The sequence below is a fragment of the Podarcis tiliguerta genome, assembly GCF_965153285.1.
Source record: "Podarcis tiliguerta genome assembly, chromosome: 11".
Taxonomy (NCBI): Eukaryota; Metazoa; Chordata; class Lepidosauria; order Squamata; family Lacertidae; genus Podarcis; species Podarcis tiliguerta.
In genome coordinates, this window is record NC_139544.1 from 1,389,057 (window position 1) to 1,411,374 (window position 22,318).

General features: G+C 41.8%; 1 protein-coding gene across 14 annotated transcripts in view; it reads right to left on the reverse strand.

Moving 5' to 3' along the window:
- Positions 1-22,318, reverse strand: part of TRPM3 (transient receptor potential cation channel subfamily M member 3) — a 387,333-nt gene that overhangs the window by 48,270 nt on the left and 316,745 nt on the right. For 10 of the 14 annotated variants that reach the window (XM_083403305.1, XM_083403306.1, XM_083403304.1 and 7 more), the window contains exons 10-16: positions 12,662-12,762; positions 10,752-10,886; positions 10,053-10,103; positions 4,267-4,302; positions 3,949-4,089; positions 2,213-2,242; positions 223-512 (exon numbers count right to left, since the gene is read on the reverse strand). In XM_083403305.1, coding sequence (XP_083259431.1) covers positions 223-512; positions 2,213-2,242; positions 3,949-4,089; positions 4,267-4,302; positions 10,053-10,103; positions 10,752-10,886; positions 12,662-12,762 — 784 coding nt within the window. The remainder of the gene's footprint in view (positions 1-222; positions 513-2,212; positions 2,243-3,948; positions 4,090-4,266; positions 4,303-10,052; positions 10,104-10,751; positions 10,887-12,661; positions 12,763-22,318) is intronic. The other 4 variants (XM_083403294.1, XM_083403299.1, XM_083403302.1 and 1 more) reach the window with 1 other exon arrangement.

The window sequence follows — 22,318 nt, forward strand, 5'->3', positions numbered from 1 at the left end:
CCAAGCCAGCAATATTCCTGCTCCTTGCTTGCCTTCTGAGCCAATGGTGGCCTCCAAATAGATGGGTTTCTCCCACGAAACCTACTATTCACAAGTGCAGGAAGGCATCTTGTCTGGTCTGGCTATCATCAGATCAGTGTTAAAAAGGAGTGGGGTCATTGTAACAGGCTTTTAGGTAGTATCAGTAGAAACAAATCAAGATGAATTCATTAATTATTCAACCTGGAGTTATGATTTAACTCCTGAGATATGTCATCCACCATATCATTCTCGGATGCTTCGTGGGCCATGGCTTTGCAGAGCTTACAGGCCACTAAAGCCTTAGCCATGGCTTCCTCTCCATGTTGCCAGAAAAAGAGGGCCATCTTCTGACGCTTCATTAGCACAGCCCACACCATCAACTCATGAAAGGGAAAAGGGAAATGGTTAATCTCGGGATCATCAAGATCAATGTCCACTTCTTCCTCTCGCTTCTTGGTTGTTTTTCTTCCCCTCCGCAGTGGGACATCATCCTGTTAAATGGAGAAAACGCCATCAGACCAAAACAGTTTCAGCCATGTAATGTTTGTTAGGAGACATTAAACTAGTTCCTTTGCTACAGTCATAAGTTACTAACAAACTTGCTCTCTTGAGTTTATGTGACTCTAGATACTTTCTCACACAGGGCAAAACATCCACACTTTCTCACAATAATAATACATACTGCCTTGGGCCCTCCATCACAAAACAGATGTAAATAACCCAGCCTTTAATATATCTGAACAAAAATTAAGAATGATGCCCCACAAAACAACAGTTTTAGTACTTCAAGAAATACTTGTTGAAATAAATAGCATTGCTAACATCTATCCAGTCCCTGCATTAAAAACAATAAATCCCTGTTGAATGCCTTGCTGGCCAACTCAAGCCAACACAAATACTGTAAACTATATTATGTGTTTTATGAAATATCTTGGTTTAGAATTATGTGAATGTGGATTACATTCATCCTGTCAAAATTAGAAAACGATCTCATACTGTCGTGGGAAAGACTGATTCCCATGCTGAACTTGGGTACATTCACAGAGCTGATTTTTTTTGCTGCTGAGCTTTTTCCAGCAGTGCCCCGCAGTTGTTGCTTCCATGTGCCTATGGGGGTGGAAGAGCAAACTGCACCTGTGCTCCCCAATACAGCACAGGAGGAGCGTTGGGCAAGTCTGGTCTTGAACTGTGCTTTGGTCATTTCTAGTAGCAGATCCCAGCATATTAATGGTAGCAGAATTTCCCCAATGTCACATGCACCAACCTATAATTAAGAATTACCCTTAATTCACCTTTCTTTATGAAAGCCTTATAAAAACTCATCAATTTAGAGCCAAACAAGCAATTAGCTACCTATCTGTGCCTTTAAGTGCAGAGTTCATTTGTTTTTAACACAACAAAACCAGTCAATGGCGCCCTATCAGATGTCAAGGAAATAAACAACTACCTGACTTTTAGAAGACATATGAAGGCAGCCCTGTTTAGGGAAGTTTTTAATGTTTGATGGTTTATTCTGTTTTAATATTCTGTTGGGAGCCGCCCAGAGTGGGGGCACCAGATGCAGCGATGGGGGGGGGCTGTGCAAGGCTCCCAGCCCCCCCACCAGATGACTTCAGCTGCACCAGGACAGGGATCGCCCCAGCGGTGGCTCAGCGAGGCTTGGAGGAAGTCCAGCGGATAGCGCAGTGGAGCCGCCCCCCGACCGAGCACCCACCAGCCTCCTCCATCGCCACCGTGGCTGCCATAAATGAGGAGAGATAGGCAGGGATGGGGAGAACCAGGCAGCCTGCATGGAAGTGTGTGAGCCAGTTCAAAACTGGCCCCCACCTGACCTGTCTGGAGACCGGCGCGGAGGTGGTGGGTAGGGACCCACCAAAACATTTACTATTACATTTATTTATTTATTGTTTTAAAAAATTATAATCTTTATCACTTGATGTTTTTTTCTTTGTTTTTTTTGGGGGGGAGGGGTCCTTTTATTCTTATCTTACCTCCATTTTTTCTAACTCTTAAGAACCAAAATGGCGGCGCCCAGAAGGGAGCCTTGAACCAACATAGGCCACTTCCTGGGATCACCACTTCAGCCCTGACTTCATACATTTTAAAAAATTACTCCCCCTGCCCTCCCATTACTATCATCATCTTTTCTTAAAAAAACAAACAAAAACAAAATGAATTAAATGACACTTACTTCCATTCCCAGCAGTTTCAGGGCTTTGGGCTGTAGGCAGAAGAAGAAATGACAATGTTTCAAATATATAGAGGGGTGTGTGTGTGTGTGTGTGTGTGCGCAGCAATCCTATACACACATACCTGAGAGTAAGTCCAACTTAATCCAACAGGGCTTACTTCTGAGTAGACAAGAATAGGATTGCACTGCAGAGACTGCAGAACCACTGCCCCCCCCACCAATCAATCATGCTCAGTTCTGATTTTGGAACCCCAGTCCATATATTAGGAAAGCCCCTAGATCTAGATGTTGTAGTTTATGTTGAACTGCACCGAGAGCACATAATCAATTCTCCTGCTTCATGGGGTCTATAGGAGAGTCTCTCCTCCCATGTGTCCATATTTATGTTATTTTCAGAAAAACTTTCACAAAAAAGCAAGAGATGGCTAAATAGAGAATATCATTTCTGTTAACTGCAGAAGCATAGAACATTTGCTACTCGCGCATGTTTGGGAATTTGCTTTTGATTACTTGACTACAACTTTACTGGAACCTATTTTAATAAAGATCATCTATCTTACATGTGAGGGACGCGGGTGGCGCTGTGGGTTAAAGCCTCAGTGCCTAGGGCTTGCCGATCGAAAGGTCGGCGGTTCGAATCCCCGCGGTGGGGTGCACTCCCGCTGTTCGGTCCCAGCGCCTGCCAACCTAGCAGTTCGAAAGCACCCCTGGGTGCAAGTAGATAAATAGGGACCGCTTACTAGCGGGAAGGTAAACGGCGTTTCCGTGTGCGGCTCTGGCTCGCCAGAGCAGTGATGTCACGCTGGCCACGTGACCCGGAAGTGTCTTTAGACAGCGCTGGCCCTTGGCCTCTTTGAGTGAGATGGGCGCACAACCCTAGAGTCTGTCAAGACTGGCCCGTATGGGCAGGGGTACCTTTACCTTTATCTTACATGTGGGATCTTTTTCAGAATATGGCCTTCTACACAAGGATCTGATGACCTCTACAATGCATGCGAAGAACTCACTATTTCTAAAATGCTGAACACCCCCCCCCCCCGTTAGCTGTTCTGAGCATCTTCTTTTGGAAAGTGGAAGTGAATTACAAATATTTGTGCAAATAGAATAAATTCTCAGAGTAAAGAATGGCAAATGAAGAAATCACCCTTAACTTTGATGCCCGCTGCTGGCTGGGCTGCCACCGGCAGCTTTGAAAGCAGTTTGGAAAACAATGTGTGTCCTGGGGAAGTGGCTCCCAGGATCTCAGGACTTCTTGTCTAGAAGTTTGGTTGGAAAAAGGCCCCCAGCCCCAGCCATGCTCTACATCAGGCACCAGGAACCTCAGGCCCTGGGAACCAGTGTGGCCCTCCAAGGCCACCAGCGAGGGGTGTGTCTCTCCCCAGGCCATACAACCTCCTCCCAGCCACAACCCCTCCCAGCTGTACTTTGTATCCCTTGAATGTTTCGGTCTGAACCTGAACTCTGACCATGCTTCTTGCTTGCCTGGAAGGAGGGCAGAGACGTGTGCGTGTGTGAGTGCGCAGAAACTGGCTTCGTGTGCAAAGCTGACATTCATGTTCCTTCCCTGCCCACTTTTGCTTCTGGCCCTTCTGCCCTGGAAGGTTGCTCTGGAAGAGAAGGTGGCCCTTTGGCTGAAAAAGCTTCCCCACCGCTGCCCCTTCCCCACAGCTCACCGCTCATTGCAACCCCTTAGGAAAGAAGCAAGCGCAAAACCCCTCAATAATAACAGTCCTTACTCTCTTGGGGCCAAATAAGTTGTGATAGAGGGTTCGGAAGCGTTTCCGAGTATAATTGCAGCGGTAAGCTCCTCCCATGAGGTACTCAATCACCAGGCCAATGTCAATCAGACTGATCCTGTAATCTGGAGGAAGATTTCCCTATTTTTTCCATTGGAATAAAAACACACACAACACAAAGGGGAAGGGGGGAGAGAGATAAAGTTGGTTATTATGTTTACCACACAGATTTCTCTGTAACTATGAGAGGTTTTTAAAAATGAAATAAAATGTTAAGAAAACATAAGAATGTATTATTATGCTGGTTAATTAATTCACCTTAAAATAGATCCAACCGAAACCTGGATATTCACGCTTGGAAAGAAGACATAAATTAAATAAGAAGTTGCATTAAAACATAGCAGTAACAGAAGATAATAAGTTTCAGAACAAAGGATTCAGGCTCTTCTGAGAAGGAAAACAGGAAACATCACTGCAGAACAACAACAAAAAAAAAGCGCATGAGGGCAAAGCATTGACTAGAGGACTTGCTGGACTCTAGCTATGGCCTGTTCATCGCCTGCTGAATGTGTGCGTACTTTGGCAACCGCCTTGGGGCAGTGTGTGTGTCAGGCTCTGTCCAACTGCTTTCTGCAGACTTAATAATGGAACCAGAAGAACGCTGTAGCACACATTCACACTCAACCCTTTAAACTTTAAACACACACTTTTAACTCTTTTCCCGCATATGTTCCAGAATGCTCAATTCCCTCCAATTGTTCTTAAATATAACCTCCACCTTTATTTCCTGGGGAAAGTTGCTTTCATTCACATTACTAGCAAACAAGAGGAATCATGTTTGTGCTTTTCAAAAGGTGTCAGCTTTATACAGGATTTTAAAATATCATACCTTTCAGTTGAACTTTGGGTTATTCTTCTTGCCTCTGCAAGCCTATGCCCCTGAAGGCACAGTCTGAAAACTAGCAGGCGCCGGATGGGCCTGGATCTCTTTTGATGTTGTAATTTGATTTTTCAGAAACAAACACTTATGTAATTATTTCCCAAATATGATTCTCATGTGAGAGTTTCCAATATCCTCAATTTTAAGTAATAATTGCTTTAAATCGTGTCCAAAAATGGGTTAGCCTGCAATATTTCACTCTATTAGCCAACGATGAATTTACCGTATTTTTCACCCCATAGGACGCACTTTTCCCCCTCCAAAAATGAAGGGGAAATGTGTGTGCGTCCTATGGGGCGAATGCAGGCTTTCGCTGAAGCCGGGAGAGCGAGAGGCATCGGTGCGCACCGACCCCTCTTGCTCTCCAGGCTTCAGGAAGCTATCCGCAAGCCTTGCAAGCCCTGCGGGAGTTCCCGCGGGCTCACAAGGCTTGCGGGCAGCAGCCTGCAGCCCGAAGCACGGGGAGCTTCTGGCGGGTGTCTGCAAGGCTTGGGGCGGCAGCCGCGGCTGGGGGGGGGAAATAATTTTTTTTTTATTCATTCCCCCCCCCAAAAAAAACGAGGTGCGTCCTATCGGCCGGTGCGCCCTATAGGACGAAAAATACGGTACATCTGAGACCTTGCTCCACTGACTCTGAACTCTCCTGATATCAAACTGTAAATGTTTCTATTTTATCAATGCAAAGTTTAGAACTATGTAAATGAATGTTTGTGTCCCCTGCAGTATTTGTCCTTTTCAGTAAATAATCTGACAGTGCTGTGGCATCAATGCAGAGCGCTGCACGTGTTTCACAAAATGGCACTTTGGGACTATTTTCTTCACTCAGGCATTCCAGTAAATGTCTAGGATTTCCATGATGAAGTAAGGCAATTCCCAGTTCTCAATGCGTATTTGGTATCAGGTGCAGATACCAGAAGTTTCTTGCAAGCATGAAGAGAGTGCACGTGTGAAAAAATCTAGCAGGCGCCTCCAATTCAGATACCAGAAAAAGGTGACCAGCTCCTAGGATTGGGCCTAAGCTCTAGATTCCAACTATCATAAAGGGCTATTCAGCAAATTTTACTTCTGTGCTTTCTTCATAGCTACTTGCCCCATGGATACTGTAAACCCATAGACAGATACAAAATGTTAAGTGAACATCAGTCCTCAGCCTAACTTCTTTTCAGACTAGAGGGCATGCAAGGCTTGATCAACCAACCAAGGTCTCTTCCTTCTGGCATTTGACATATGATACTGAGATCTTGTCAGGCATGCGTAGATTTGATCATATTTGGACTGCGATTGTAAGAAGGATTGTTCAGCTTTATTAATATTTTTCAAACAAACAAACGAGCACACTAAAAAAGAATTTTACAACACTGTTTTATTTTGTTGGTCTTTCTTATCTAGAAACAATTTACTCTGGGATAGTTTACATCTTCTAAATAAACTTTTTAGGAGTAAAATTATACGAATCCAGAAACTGTCACCAGCACCACAGACACTAATTCTTTTAATATATACATAACTCCAAAAATCCTCCAGCATTTTTCTGATGGAAACAGGGACATTCCACATCAGGAAGTTTCACCCACGTTTGATCTCCTGCACACATAGATGTCACAGACACATTGACATCAGCCACCTTGAGCTAATTACAACCTCTCCACCTCACAGTAAAGAAAATAGGTGCGAGGGAAGGGATTGTGTACAGCACAAGAGAAAGAGAAGTTGCTGAATTACAACTCATTACCAAACTAAAAACTATGGAGAGACCTGGTCTGAATAGAGATATTGGATTCATGCCCCGTTATACATGCTAAAGCTAATTTTGGTCATCTATCCCTTTAGAAATCCCTTGCCCTTCTCTGTGGAACCAACTGCCATTACAGTCATCAACAGTTATAAGGTGTCTTTACAATGTTTCTTGGGAGTAAGCCTTATTGGATATAGTGGGACTTACTTCTGAGTAGACATGTAAAGCCTTGCAGTGTAAATTTCCATTTACAATAAAGGACTAAACACTCCACGTGTTTCCTAAGAAATGACCGGCTGTGAAGCATTGCAATTAAATAATTTAAAGTGGATTGGGGACTTTCCCCTTCCAAATTATTGGAAGGGCTTTGTATGCCAGCTTCACTGTTTCCTCATTTGGTGCAGGGATTCTATTTTCAGGATAAACAGGACTCCGTTTTTTGCACCTACACCCACACCACTTTTAATTGTCCTCTGAGACATGGAGGGGATCAAATCAGAAGCTGGGACGGCTTCTATAATTCTGGGACTGTCCCTGGGAAATTGGGTCACTTGGAGGGTATGAACTCACAGACATAAGAGTGCTGGCAGCAAGAATCACCTTCTAGACTGTGTCCATGAAAAACTAAGAAACAGGAAATGTTTATTATATGAACATTAGAGGGCACTATTTACCCACCATAATACCAACTCTTTCCCCTTTTGTTCCTTTGAGTGATCATTAAACATCAGTGTGGCAAGTATAGTCATTTTAGATCAAATCCTTTCCCAGCTTAATAAGTAGAGGCTACTGATATTCCCATATGAGAGAGATTGCCTTTATTAAGGACGCAGAGGGGGGTCTAAAGGGTAAACAGCTCTTCTTTCCCACAAACTAATTGAAACATCGTCCAGCATTCAAGAGATCCCGCAGGAATCCAAAGCCTGTCTGGGATCACTCACTCATGAAGCTTAGTGGGTTTTGTTTAAGTATCAACCATTGGCACAGGTAGCCTTTCCTTGTCCTCCCCACCCAGAAATATCCTCTGAAGCATCTTTTTCATTTAGTTATCTGAATGTTGTGCCTTCTCAGGATGGTATTGTGAAGCTGTGCAATAAATTAAAATTATTGCAAAAGGGCAACATGCTACCCAAGAATTGCACTGCTTTGATGTGGAGACAGGCTGCTTGCAGAGCCCTGCCTCACGTGGTCTCCTTTCCTTACTACAGTGTAATAAGGAGCTTCACAGAAATCCTAAACTATCCTCAAGCTTTTTGAAGCTTGCACACTGTCACTTACAGCCTTACATTTCTCATATTTGGCTATTTAATTTGCAAATACTGCAGAATGCCACAAATATGAACACATTTAAATTACTCATCAGACTTAATATTTAAACTTAATGTACAGTGAAATCAGGCGGACACAGAGAATTAATGCCTTTGCACACATAATACTTCAACCCGTCACAATTTAAATTTTATACCTTAGATCCCAAAAGATTATGGTTTAGCTACCAGGCTTTAAAATGCACCAGAATCAGAACACCTACTTCAGAAGAGTCATCTGTCTCAGTCATGCACTGTGAACCATTTGACTGTCAAAATAATATTACTTTCCATTAAAAGGCTATTTTCTAGAATGACATTCCATTTAAATTGATGTCAGGCTCTCTGATAGATTGACTGAGGAGGAGCGAATGTCATCGCTCATGTGTGGGAGTGCTGTAAGTCACCCAATATATTGTAACGCATTTCTTTCTTACAATTTACATAAAATAAAAAGGGCAACTCCTAATGTGCTACGATTTCTTGTTAAAGCTGTTTCTGGGATATTGCTCTTGGTTTCCGCAGTGCTAGTTCACTAATTCCAGTCAGAGTTTACTCAGCTGCTTGGACATTAAAAAACTATGTTCCAGAATAGTTTCCAACGCCTAGCATAATGTATTTCTGAAAGCTCCTTTAGTTTATGAAAACATTTCTGGGAGGGAAAAGGACATACAGGAGTTAGACTTATTTATTGTGAAAATACATAATGTAGCTTCCCTGAAATGGTCTCAGCATCTGACATAACCAAGGGGGCTTGGCATTTTAAAAAGTGTTCTTGAAAGGGGCTGGGGACACAGGATAAAGGTGCTTCCAAAACAAGCAAACAGCATAAAAATGATCACACACTTGAGTACAAATACTGTGCTACTTGCTTGCAACTCACAGAGAAAGAACAGAGAAGCAGAAAAGTTTAAATAATTATTTCTGGCTTCCATTCAGGTACTACTGTACATCCAAGGGATTTATGCTTGAGAACAATGGAAATGATGTAAATGATCTTTCAGAATTTTTCAAATGTTACTCCAAGGCTCCTTAATTTCAATTAATTCATAAATGACAGTGTAAAGGCAATTATCAATGGAGCAGAACCCATTCACACCATCTTCAAACATCTCCAGGCATTTTTTTCAAACTTCTGAAACTCTTTTGTTCCCAAATTCCTTTTATTTCTCTGCTTTCTAGGGAATCACTTAACTGTTACTGCTAAAACGCAGCACATTTTGAATCTATATTTCACTCACTCTCTTGAACCCACGGATGTCCCTTCTGATGCAGAAGTGTCAATGTCCAGAGCTGGATCTTGGGTGCCTGCTCTAAAGGAGTCTGGCCAGGTGTGTGTGTTGGAAGCATCCAGGTACTAGACACCCCACTACTTTTACAATTTTTATGCAAAGTCATTGCCCTCCCACTAGTGCACACCATCCTAGATTGCCATCAATTTATGCCATCTTTAGAGAAGAGAAATAGGTGCCAGTTTTCATTTCATTCTTTGTATCATTGTATCATACAGAGAAACTTTTATCTACCCAGTTTTTGATAAAATGCTCCCTGCTTAATAGTTTTTATAAAGTGGATTTTTTTAAGCCACTAGTTGCTCTATATGCCCTTTTGCCACAAGCTCAAGTGCGGATACTGGGTTAAAAACAAAATTTAATGTTAAAACTGCACTATTCATTTTTTTAAATGGAGATGAGAGATTTTATAGCACATAGCACATAATGAAATTGAAAATGTTGCAGTGATTCAAGATCCAGAACAAAAATTATATACTTTGCAATGTCCAGCACTGGCCCGCAACATGGAAAATCAGCATCCAAAATAGTAGTGGATATAAAAAATACAGCTAACAGCATAAATCCACATGGCATGAAAAACACCTGCAATTCCGCTAGCGAAAGCACTATCTCAAAGCATCTAAAGTCACTGAAAGAGCAGCCCAGTTAACTGCATTTTACACAGAAGGCTGAGAATCAGTACAGACACACACTGCACAACTGAAACGGCAGAAGACAGGAGAAGGCTCTTACTGAAAGCTCATGCAAAACAGGGGCTGTCTCTAAGGACAAGATAGAAGCAGCCACAGCATTACCTTCAAGATACTGTCCACCCGTTGGACTCTTACCTTTTTGACATCTCTAACAAGATGATACAAAGTGTTGGATGGTCCATGTCTCTGAAAATGAAGGACAACAGAGGACCAAATAGCTTTAACCCATCAAAAAGAAGTAATTTGAAACAAAATACAGATGGCACAGATGTTTGGTATGGTTTCCTAAACCATCAACAGCATGGCAATTTTTATAGTGTTCATCTTTTACAAATATCTGACCCTTGAATGGGCAAATGTACTGGCCAGATGGCACTTATATATGCACTGTAGGTATTCATCAGAGAGAGGTACAAGTTCATAGGCTTTTATCTGCCATTACATTATACCACCTTTATTCTGGATTAATATAAATACTGTTCTGAACACAAATGTCACGATCAAAATGAAGATTTGTCAAAGGGAGGAGGGATGCTTTCTGCATACAGATATCCCCAAAGCACTGCAGGAAATGATTATTTTTAGCTACCTGTCATCAAACAAAATGAAAAGAAGTAAATGAACCCACATTACTATTCGGTGCCAACAATAAACTTGGAATTGGAAATAAACACCTTCAGTGTGGAAAAATCTGATTGATGTGGCTTGGGGAAAAGAGTCTGGTGGGCCAAATGGTAGCCCCATGGATGGAGGGTCTGCACACCAGCTTGTGGAAGTTGAAGCAAACAAGCAAATCAACAGAGAGACAGAAAATTTGGTTTAGTTTGGCCCTACCGTATTGTACAATTCCTCTAGTCTGGAGATGGTGAGAAAGCGGTGCATGCTTACTCCATTCTCTATGAGCAATTTTACAAAATCTACTCTGTCCAATACGAGGGCATCCAGCATGGCTTGCTCAAGGGATCCCACCTAAAAAAGGAAATAAGCCAGTCAGACTGTCTGCACGGTCAGTTTGATAGAGACATCAAGGCGAATGCCCAGCTTTGGTACAGAGAGAAAATATGGTCAGTTTCACACCTCTTCTGGCATCTTAAAGGCAGATTCCAGCAAAACATTCCATGTTTATGTAATGACTTTTCAACACAATCCTGGGACATTCTGAGAAAATAAAATTACAGCTGCCACAAAGAAAGTAGATGAATGGGAATAATAATATGAATTTTTAAAAAATGGATGAAAGACAAAACAATGTGATTTATATGAATACGTAACAAGCAAGCTTACTAATGATGAAGATGAAGATGATGAGGATGGAATGATCTGTAGCCTTAAGCAAAACACACAGGGTGGATTTCAATTTGTGCTGAGGGGGGAAGGAGTTCCCCCTCACACCAGGAGACCTCCCCCTCTCTTCTCTCCTGTGCCTCCCATCCCTCTTCTGCGGTTTACTCCAAACCTCCAGAGCAGATTTGGGGCATGGGCGGGTTGTGGGCATGGGAGAGAAGGGGGAGAAATACCCACTGCCCCAGGGGACCTCAATCTGTCCACACAACAAGTGGGTTGCATCCTGCCCAAAGGTTCACAATTAGGCAGAGAGCAGGAGTAAAAAGGCACTTGGCAGACTCAATATTCATTTCCAACTTTGCTAATCTAAAGGCTGCCATGTTTCTCTTTTCTTTGGCTGTCTGCCTAGCCAGAAGGGTTTGCAGACAGATCTGGGCTTTTTGTTTCCAAAAATGGGGGTCAATTACTGCTTCTTTGTCTCAGAATCTTAGGTGTGATCTGAGACCGGCAGCACCTTGCCCATCCGCAATCTCCATCCTGAGACTGATGGCCAGTAGTCAGAGGAGCTGTTGCGCTCACCTCTTGTGAGCACTTGCAGACCTCTTGTCTGGGTTGCTGCAGCTTACTCTGAGGTGGGGGGGGGGGGGGAGGCAGAGGAGAGCTTGGCACAATGCACATGCACCGAGACAGCTCTGCCTGTGTCTTTGCACCACCCTGACCTGGAAAACAGCAGTGATGATGTGAATTCAGGTGAGGGATGCCCTCCTGCCCACTGCAACTGCTTATGGAATGAATGAATGAATAATTTATTATTTATACCCCGCCCATCCAGCAGGGCTTCCCCAGCCACTCTGGGCAGCTCACAACAGAATATTAATAACAGAATAAAACATCACACATTAAAAACTTCCCTAAACAAGGCTGCCTTCAGATGTCTTGTAAAAGTCAGACAGTTGTTAATTTTCTTGACATCTGATGGGAGGGCATTCCAAAGAGCAGGCACCACCACCGAGAAGGCCCTCTGCCTGGTTCTCTGTAACTTGGCTTCTCGCAATGAGGGAACTGCCAGAAGGCCCTCGGAGCTGGACCTCAGTGTCCGGGCTGAATGATGGGGGTGGAGATGCTCCTTCAGGTATACAGACATTCTGGCTACAACTTCTAGTCAACATTTTGTTTTTTGTTGCTTGCTTTTGTTGTTTCCACCTGCTTCTTACTCTGGGTAACATCCAGCCTGTCAAAGAGTTCTTACTTGACATTTTGTGACATTTTAGATGGTCCTAATAAAGATATTGCCCAACTGCACATTTTGGAACAAATAAATTCCTTACCTGTCATGCTAAAGACTGCAGAAGCCACTAGATGGCAACATTTCCTTTAAGAAGAAAATCCCTTTTAAAAATGATTCCCCCTGCCCATATTAAACTGAAAATTATGATATTAGAGGTGTATATATACCGTACCGGCCACTGTTGCCCATAAATAAAAATCTGGCTGCGAGCGATGTCTACTCTGTTCCAGGCTAATGCTAGGCTCAGTTGATCTGGAGCAGATGCATTGGCTCCTATACAAAAAGATAGACGGGGGGGGGGGGCGTACGTTATTAAATACAATGTCATGGGACGTGAGCAGAAGACAGAAACACAGTGCAGGTGAGAGTCCAGGGTGGGCTTTTGCATGATCTACTATGTAATAATAATGATATAAAAAGAAACTTCACTATTCCTACTCTCTAAAGTAGCTAAAGTTTGTAATGATACATTTTACCAGCTAAAGTTTGTAATGATACATTTCATTGGAACAAGTTAGGTGCTATTAACCTCTACACACTCTGCAAGCCAGAAGCACGTGATCTCCTGATTCAGTACTGCCATCTCCACAGGGACATAACTGTTTTTCCAGTGGATTTTTTTGAAATCGACCCTCAAATACAGCTGAAGGCAGCATATTCAATCTTGCAAAAGTGAAAGCGCTTCTGTATTTTGAAATTGTTAAATTTTGCAAGTAGGGTGCCAAAGTGTCAAGATGACTAGGTGGAAAATAATCATACCATGGACAAAATTTCCTTATTGTGGCCAGATTATTCTGTCACCAGACATCATATAGGCACTGTCTAATTAAATTATTTGCTTTACTGAAGCTCAGTGTTAATAACTGTTGTGGTGATAAACCAGAAAAGTAAAGCTTTTGGTTGACAATTTTAGTCCAAGCGCTCTCATGACAATCTTATGATAATAAGGGTAATAGACTGGTGGGGTTTAAATTTAGCCAAAGCCAATAATTAAATATCCTACACCAAATCTGTAATTCAACAGAGGGGAGGTTAGCCTCTAAGATCAATGAAGCATTTGGAACACAGGATGGAACAGAAAAAAATTGCCATAGGAACTTAGATTGAACAGCTTCAGTAGATCCAAGGTCCAAATCTGAGTCCCACATAGTAACTGTGCTAGGGGATTAGCTTTAAACACTTCAAGGACTGATGGTATGTGATTGCTACCTTTTGTATGGAAAAAGTGTCAGAATTTTGGCACTTTGTGAAGCTTTTTGCTTTGCATATTTCTGATATTTCTGTTGACTAGAAAATAAGGCCATGGTATTAAAGACTTTAACTTGTTCCATCAACTGATTCAACTGATATACCATCTATGGGCCCTATAGTTTCTTGAAAACACAATGGCTTTAGTTTTCTTGTAATTCACTGCCAGCTGTTCCCTTTGGCAGTATCCTGCGAATGCCCTCATCAATCTTTTTAGGCCACTTTTGTTTGAGATAGAAGTACCGCATCATCTGCGTATAATAATATAGAGATGGTGGTTTTTGTGGCCAATTTAGGGGTGTGATACTTTGGAGATGGTAAACCCTGGACAGTATCATTTATGTATAAATTAAACACTGTGGGAGCTAGGATACAACCTTGCTTAACTCCCCTTGTGGCTGGAACAGATCCTGTGAACTGCCCATTTATAGAGCAATGCACTTTCAGCACAGTGTTTTTATATAGACATTTAGTCAAGAACAACAATCTTTTAACTACACTTGAAGAGTTCAACTTATCCCACAGTTTTACTCGCGAGACTGAATTGAATGCAGCTTTCAGATCAATGAAAGTTGCATATAGCACACCACCTGGTTTCTTAACATACTTATCTATAAAATGGGCTAGTACAAAGCAATGGTCTACAGTGGTTCTGCCTTGTCTAAATCCTGCTTACTCTTGGGCAAGAATAGCTTCATCAGTTATCCAATCAACTAACTTATTGTAAGGATGCTTTGCATATAATTTGCTAATTACAGGTAGCAAACTAATTGGTCTATCACTAACCGGATTGGATGCAAGGCCCCTTTTGAAGAAAGGGATGACTACCGCTGTGGTCCAAACTTCAGGAAACAACCCCAGCAGGTTGACCTCATCATCCTGCCCATGATGGAGTGAATGATAATATTGCATCCATTCATTGGGTCCAATAGTACACACTGGAACATTACAAGCCTTCTCCAGCAGGCCTGATATTGTACACCAGAAGAGGCAGATGAGAGGCCTTTATTGAGACAGGCCAAGCATGTTTTTCTGCTTTCTGTCCCCCCCCCCCCCCAATCTTAGCAGAAGTTTATACTTCTGTCTGAGGGAAACATATTCATTAATGAAGAGGGGTAAATTAGAGTTCATATATTTACAGTAAACTCTCTTCAGCTGGCTTTTAGCCTGCTTGCACTCTTTGTTGAACCAGCTGGAAGATCCCATTGATCTTATTGAGCCACTGTTCTTGATCTCAGTTCTCAAGTGGTCTTGCAACCTGTCAGTCAAGATCTTAAATAAATTCATAACCTCAGCAGCAAAGGTAGCTGAGATGATAGCAGTATGAATAGTCCTTAAATCATTTGCATGAAGAAGGTGAGTCAGTGCTAGACTGAGTGCTGGCATCCACTTAATTCTATTGCCTGCAGTCACACCGAAGTTTGCATTAGAGATAAATTGAGTTTTTGGTGAAGAATTGTTAAATACTGGGCCTACTAGTACCGTTGTTAGAGGAAGATGATCGCTTTTTTTAAAAAAATAATTTTTATTAAGCTTCATATTTCCAAATTAAACACATCAAATCACTTAGTCCAAATTATAACAATACATATCATATAATCCAATTGTTTTCCAAATTATAATTTTTTGTGGGGGGTACCCATGCTTCTTGATTGGCAGGAGTCCAATCCTCGAATATTTGTTCTGCTTCCATATTAAGAATGATGTTTCCAGTCTCCTCTTCTTAATACTTGTCATTACTCATTTTCCTTTTCATTCTCCTCCGATTTGCTCCGCAAGTGGGTTGAAAAAAAACAGTCTTATTTGTATTTCTGTGTGGGCTTTGTGCTGCTCTCTCGTAAATCACTCTCCTCCAACAGTCCTTTCCGCTCGAGCAAGTAATTGCCATTTTTATCGTTCCAATGAAAAAAACTCGCTCTTTAGCTTTTTCGACCTGTTGCATCGTAAATTAGTCTTTTTCCAGGAGGCCTGCCCCTTTCAGTTCGCAATCTGCTCGAAAATAATATATCTTTAGCTCGCCCTCCCCAAGACCAACTCCAGCAACACAGGTCTCTTATCAAGTCTCCATTCCTACTGCGTCACAAGAGAGAGCCCTTCTTCTTTCCAAATCCTTCACAGAGTAAAACCTTTAAGTTCATAATTATTCCCACACAATTCATTTTTAGGCCCATTTGCAATTAATTTCTGGGACGGATCTTCAGAGGGAGGGTTATTAGTAATCACATTGAGCAAAAGAAATAAAAAGTCGTCCCCCCCCCTTAGTTCCAGCATTCCAATCTACATACTATATCTGTAGTGCTTTAATGTAATCTTCCGTCTCAGTCTTCTTCCTTTCAGTGGTAAAACTGTTAGCAGATAAAAACCTCCTGCCTCTCTTGAAGCATGTGCGTTATCTTTCCCAATTCTTTTCCTTTTAAGTAACACAACTAGTTTCGCACCTGGAAGCAGCTTCGGAGGAGTTCTGAGGCCCGCCGAAGGTTGTGTACCCAGTGCCTCACCCCCTCCTTCTTCCGAACTCGGGGGTGATTTATGGCAACAGCAGGTGAAAACAGCACCTCTCCCCCCTGGAGAGATGAAGGGAGACTGATATACTCCTCATAATCAGCCTCTAATTACCTTGTGCGAGCTGGATAGATGTTAATATTCGCCATCTTCCAAGGCGCCCCTAGTGGCCCCCTCGGAAGTTGATCACTTTCAATATTATGGCCCACCTCAAACTCCCCAGCAAACTTATATGCAAATCGCAAGATGGCAATATAATCTATCACACTGCCTCCATGCTTTGTAAAGTGGGTATATTCCCTGGGCTGATCGCCCTCTGTCATACCGTTTAATATTAGCAAGCCCCTCCCGCCTAAAACTTGGGCTAAACAAAGCCCTGAATAATTACATTTCTGATCTTTAGACTGACAGGAGGTACCTCTGACTAAGTAAATATCTGATTCCAGACTCTAATTATAATGGGTGGACAAATTTACATTATTGGCTCCCATATGTGCATTAAAATCCCTGCAGTGATAAACACTGCAGTAGGATATAGGGAGTCCAGGGATTCGGGTAACTCTAGTTCTGTCTGGATAGTATTTACAGTAGATTTTTTTTTTTTTACAAGGTGGCATGTAGATGTTAATCAGCATTAAACATATTTTCAAAACTATAACCAAGACAGCAGTTGCAAACGGATTGCATGGAATCATGGCTGTTGTAGTTGCATTCAACTTTGTGGAGATGAAACATGCTAGACCCCGCCTGGCCCCACAGCCTTTTGTTGAGGGAGTGGCTGTCAATGAGTGATATTTGTATCTGTTAAGCATTACAGAGCAGACATCCCCAAGCTTTGGCCCTCCAGAAGCTTTGGACTACAGTTCCCATCATCCCTGACCATTGGTCCTGTTAGCTAGGGATCACGGGAGTTGTAGGCCAAAACATCTGGAGGGCCGCAGGTTGGGGATGCCTGTTATAGAGTCATTGTGCCATGTTTCTTGTAGCAGAATAATATCAAGTTGATCAAAATAGTTCATCAGCTGTTTATTATTCTGCTTTGAATGCCAACCAGCTATGTTCCATGACATCAGTTTTAGCCCCAATTCTTTCAAGACTCTGTGCTTGTTGCTTCCACTTTGCCCAGATACCCAATTTTGTCTAATCCTAGTGTTCTAATACCTCTTTCAGTGCAGCAACAGGAGCCTCTCAGACAGGCACGAAGGAGGGGGAGATGTTTCCCCAAAATCTGATCGTTCACAAAGTGTTTCATCTAGTGAACAGGAGGAGGACGAGCTACAGAATGAAAAACAGCAGGAGGAACAGGAGGAGGAAAGCCCAGTGGTAATTGCAAACAGACTACCAAGGGCATACCCCTGACAGACTGACTTTTGGTGAAATAAGAGTGTGTCATGCTAATTATTCAGAGCCACAGGACTTTGCCCAGGTTCTGGAGTTACCTCCTAAGGAACAAACCCAGTGGTTTGATGCCATGAAGGAGGAGCTGGAATCATTCAAAGAAAACAAGGCATACACACTAGCCAAACTGCCACCAGGTGAAAAGTTAATCTCTAGTAGATGGGTCTTTAAAAGGAAGACTCTGGTGTCTGGTGACACACATTTTAAAACAAGACTGGTAGCAAAAGTTTTTGCACAAAAATCAGGAATTCATTTTGATGAGCTTTTTACACCGACTGCCAAAGCAGAATCAGTAAGGCTTGCTTCAACTGTTGCAGCTGCCAAGAAATTAGAAGTGAATCATTATGACATTATTTCTGCATATCTGAATGCTCCTCTGGATCAGGTGATATTACATGCGACAACCCCCAGGGTTTGAGGAAGGGAATGATTTGGTATGGAAATTAGACAAGGTTGTCTATGGACTCAAACAAAGTGCTAAATCCTGGAACGATTGTCTAAGCCTTGGTTTTAAAAGAAACATAGCTGACGCTTACTTATATACAAGGGGATCAGATGACAATTACATATTGGTATTGATTTTGGTATTGTTTGGGGTACCTTTTTGTGGATGACCTGATGGTGGCGGGTAGTTCCACAGGTAAAATTCAAAAAGTGGCTAATCAGTTGGAAAAAAACAATTCAAAATGAGAGACTTAGGACAAATCAGTCATTGTTTAGGAGTCCGAATACGCAGAGAACCAGATGGAAGTTTTCTATTGTGTCAGGAACAAAAGATTTCACGTCTGCTTGAACAGCTACGAATGCAGGATTGTAAAGATGTATAAACCCCTATGACCATTGACTTTCAAAAGACTGAGAGTGATGTTTTGTTTGATCAACCAGACCTATACCAATTAGTCTTAGGATCTCTTCTGTACTTAAGCTAGTGGTCAAGAGCTGATATTGTGTAGGTATTTTAAGCAGAAAGGTCAGTAACCCTAATGTAAATAATTCGGCTGCTATTAAGAGAATACATCTGTATAATTCTAGTGATCTACATGTTTTTGTAGACAGTGACTTTGCCAGTTGTCCATCAACCAGAAAATCAAAAAGTGGTCTAGTGGTCATGTTCAAAGGTTCATTAATTGGTTGGAAATCCAAAAAGCAAGGTTTTGTTGCCACATCTACATGTGAGGCAGAATTTTCTGCGTTATCTGAAGCATGTAACGAAATCACACGGTACATCCAAGTACTTAATGACCTAGCGTATGGAGTGCAACTGCCTGTAGCATTCTATGAAGATAAGAAATCATGTATTGCACTTGCTAATTCAGGAAACAATACAACACACACAAAGCATGTGGCTATCAAGTTGTTCAATGTTAAGGATTACAAACAACATAAAGTTATTAAGCTGATCTATTGCCAACCGCAAGAAAATTTGTCAGATCTTTTTACTAAAGTGCTTTCTACAGCGCAGCATGTTGAGTTAGTTACAGGACCGAAGCTTATCAATAAAGTGTGTAAATAAAATGGTTTCTGACTATGTTTCTGCTCTTCAAAGCCTTTGGGGAAGTGTCATGACTAAAGTATTTGAGGGCAGAAACTGGAAAGTGTTGGAAGATTCTAGAAGGCTCATTTCTGGTGCAAATATTGTTTTGACTATCACAAGGCCACGCTCAGCCAGGAAAGATAAATTCCTGCGGTCAGCAAGCTGCTCTCTCCCTCTTACTTTCGTTTGTACCTCGTGTGTCTGAGTTTTTGTAACAAGCCTTTGCCTTTTAGTAAAAGTTTTTCCTTTTGGACTTTTGACTCTGCGTTGTCTTTCTATTTACTGCAAGACACTGTCCATCAGTTTAGCATGGAAAAGAGGAGACTGAGAGGAGATATGATAGCCATCTTCTAATATCTCAAGGGCTGTCAATGTAAGATAGTGGAAGCTGGTTTTCTCCTGCTCTGGAGGGTAGGAGTTGAACCAGTGGCTTCAAGTTACAAGAAAGAAGATTGACAGTAAGAGTTGTTCAACAGTGGAACGGTCTCCCTTAGGAGGTTATGGACTCTCCTTCCTTGGAGGTTTTTGAGCAGAGGTTGGATGGCTATCTGTCATGGATGCTTTGGCTGAGATTCCTGATGAACTCTGATGTATTTTTTTCACTCTTTCTATGATGCTATCATTTTTATTGTTTTGATTTGTGGTAAACACCACCTTGGTTATTTATACTGCATATTTTATATGCAATATAAAATATATTCAAAAGAAACAAAACACAAATAACTAAATATTATGTAAAATAAAAGTGACATCAGCAGGTTTCAATCAGAAACTGTTTGTTGAAGCAAGAAGGAACTGTTAAAGAGGTGGTCAAGAAATTTCACAAGTGCTACTAGGGCATAGATCTCCTATGTATTACTCAAATTTATGATTTGATGATTAGAGCAGATATAACAGAATTTCACAGATATGAGCTCTACATTTCCCCCCTCTTCATATTTAAATTAGTCAATCATCTGGAAATTCTGTTGGGCAGGAAGCTCTTTGATTCTGTTTTACATTCCCTTTAGATTTCAAGAGGAACGAAACCTTATCAAGGCAAAAAAAATTGCTCTAAAAACATCACATGGTTTCTCTGTTGTTGCTAGGATACCCCCTTCATTTGTCTATCTGTGCTAGAAAGCTGCTTTTTCTACCCTGTGCCTCTGGGGTGGATTTACATCATACTACTGTTGCAACAGAGCAAATCACAATCTTTGCTGCTTCTGCTTCTGCTGCATGTTTCTATTAAGCATCAGGCACTATGGATGCATTTTAATCTAATCTCTGGTTTATTCCACAGTATTCATTTTCGTTTGTTTTTTTAAATAGCATATCCAATTTGATTGAAGGCATACAATGGCGGGGAAATCCCTCTCCTGCAAAAGCAAGGAATAAAAAGTAGTTCTGTCCAGCTCTGTAGGGTCCAAAGTAGTTTTGTTTAGGATATAAGGTAAGAAGCATAATTGCAATCCTGATTCTTTGGCAAATGCTTTCTGCCTTTTTATCAAAGACTCAACAATACAACACTATGCACAGTATCCACTTGTAAAGAAGGGAAGCTAATACTCAAGACTCCTCCACATTCATCTCCACCTGAGCCACTTGCCATCTGAGCCACCTGAACCATCAGCCTATTTTACTGGTTAGGATCTTCCAGATCGACCTCCCCTTGCTCTGGCTTCTGTGCCATGATGTGGGGGGTGGGAAGAGGGACAGACTGCTTTGCTGTGCTGTGCTGTTCTGGTTTTTACAGAATGTAAAAATGCCCACCTCTCAGTTCCACATACTATGCTATGCTAATGTCTTGCACTTTAGATTCAAAAGCAATCATACAACCATTTCATGGTTGACACTCCTTGCCCCTTGCACAAAGAGGATGGGAGCAAATGTGCTCAGCAGCTGCAGGATGGAAGCCTTCTGAGCATCATTCCTGGCACAATTACAAGCGAGGAGGAATGCAGAGGATGCATCCGGCGCAGGTAAGCTTAGCAATATGCTCCAGTGAGCACAACAGCGGATTAGACTGCAGCAACGGAAAAACACAGGCATCACCCAGCGTGCTGCTCTCCAGATATTAACAGGACAGACGCTGTAAGGATTTGGGCAGCCTTGCAAATCATGCTGGGGGAAAAGACTGGGGGAATAATAATAAAGTAATAACAACCCTATACTAGGATGGTAGCCCTTCTTATAACTCAGCAGGGATGAGGACCCTCCCAGACCCTAACATGACAAGAGAGCTATAAATGGAGGTCCACTGGGTTTCAAAACACACATTGAAGGGAGTTCTGTAGGATTATTATTATTATTAACAAAAAGTTTCTTAGTGGGCTGTGAGTTCATGAAGAGAATGGATGAAGAGAGAGAAAAAGGCCCTTCTGGTCATTTTTAGCTAAAGACTAGTTTTTTGTAAAGCACTCTGAGGTTTGTTTGTTTTTTCAATCAAGCAGTGTATAAAGTTTATGAAATACAAAATAGTAGATTTGGGTCCCTCCCCCCCGACAAATAAAACCTGGGGGAATTGTGAAAAAATTCTAGGTGAAAAAATAGCTTGGGAGAGTGATTTTTTGTTGAAAAATGGTCAGCAAAGAATGACTCAGCAACTCACTCACTCTCTCCTCTCCTCCAAACTCACAGCCTTTGGCTTAAAAATACACCCAGAAACAGAAACAACACAGTAGTCTGTATATGTGTAGAGTGAAAGATATTGCATATCACATTGCTTTAATCTGTCATGTCAAATAAATAATTATTACCTATTGTAATAAAAGACAACCAAAAGGTGCACAAACTCTCTTGTTGATTCTGTTTCTGTTTTGGGAAACTAAGACCACCATCCCATGCAGCTAGATAAGTAGTTGGTCCCCTATGCGGTGAGTGCTGTTTTCCACATACTGATGGGTCCCTTGAAACAGCAGAAGGGACTACAGAGTTTCACTTACTACCTCTTGCCCAACAGAGCATCTGTTTTGCAGTAATAATATCACTAAAATGCAGTTTGAGTAAATATTATACAATGGTTCAGGAGCAAGCATTCAGGAAGCACCAGATTGACAGCATCAGTCTGTCAGTGGGTCTGACTCACATTCTGGATCTCTTGAACAGCTAGCTCTGGATTTATGTGACTTTGAATCTGGTACTGCCTTTGTGTTTGCTTTGGAGCCA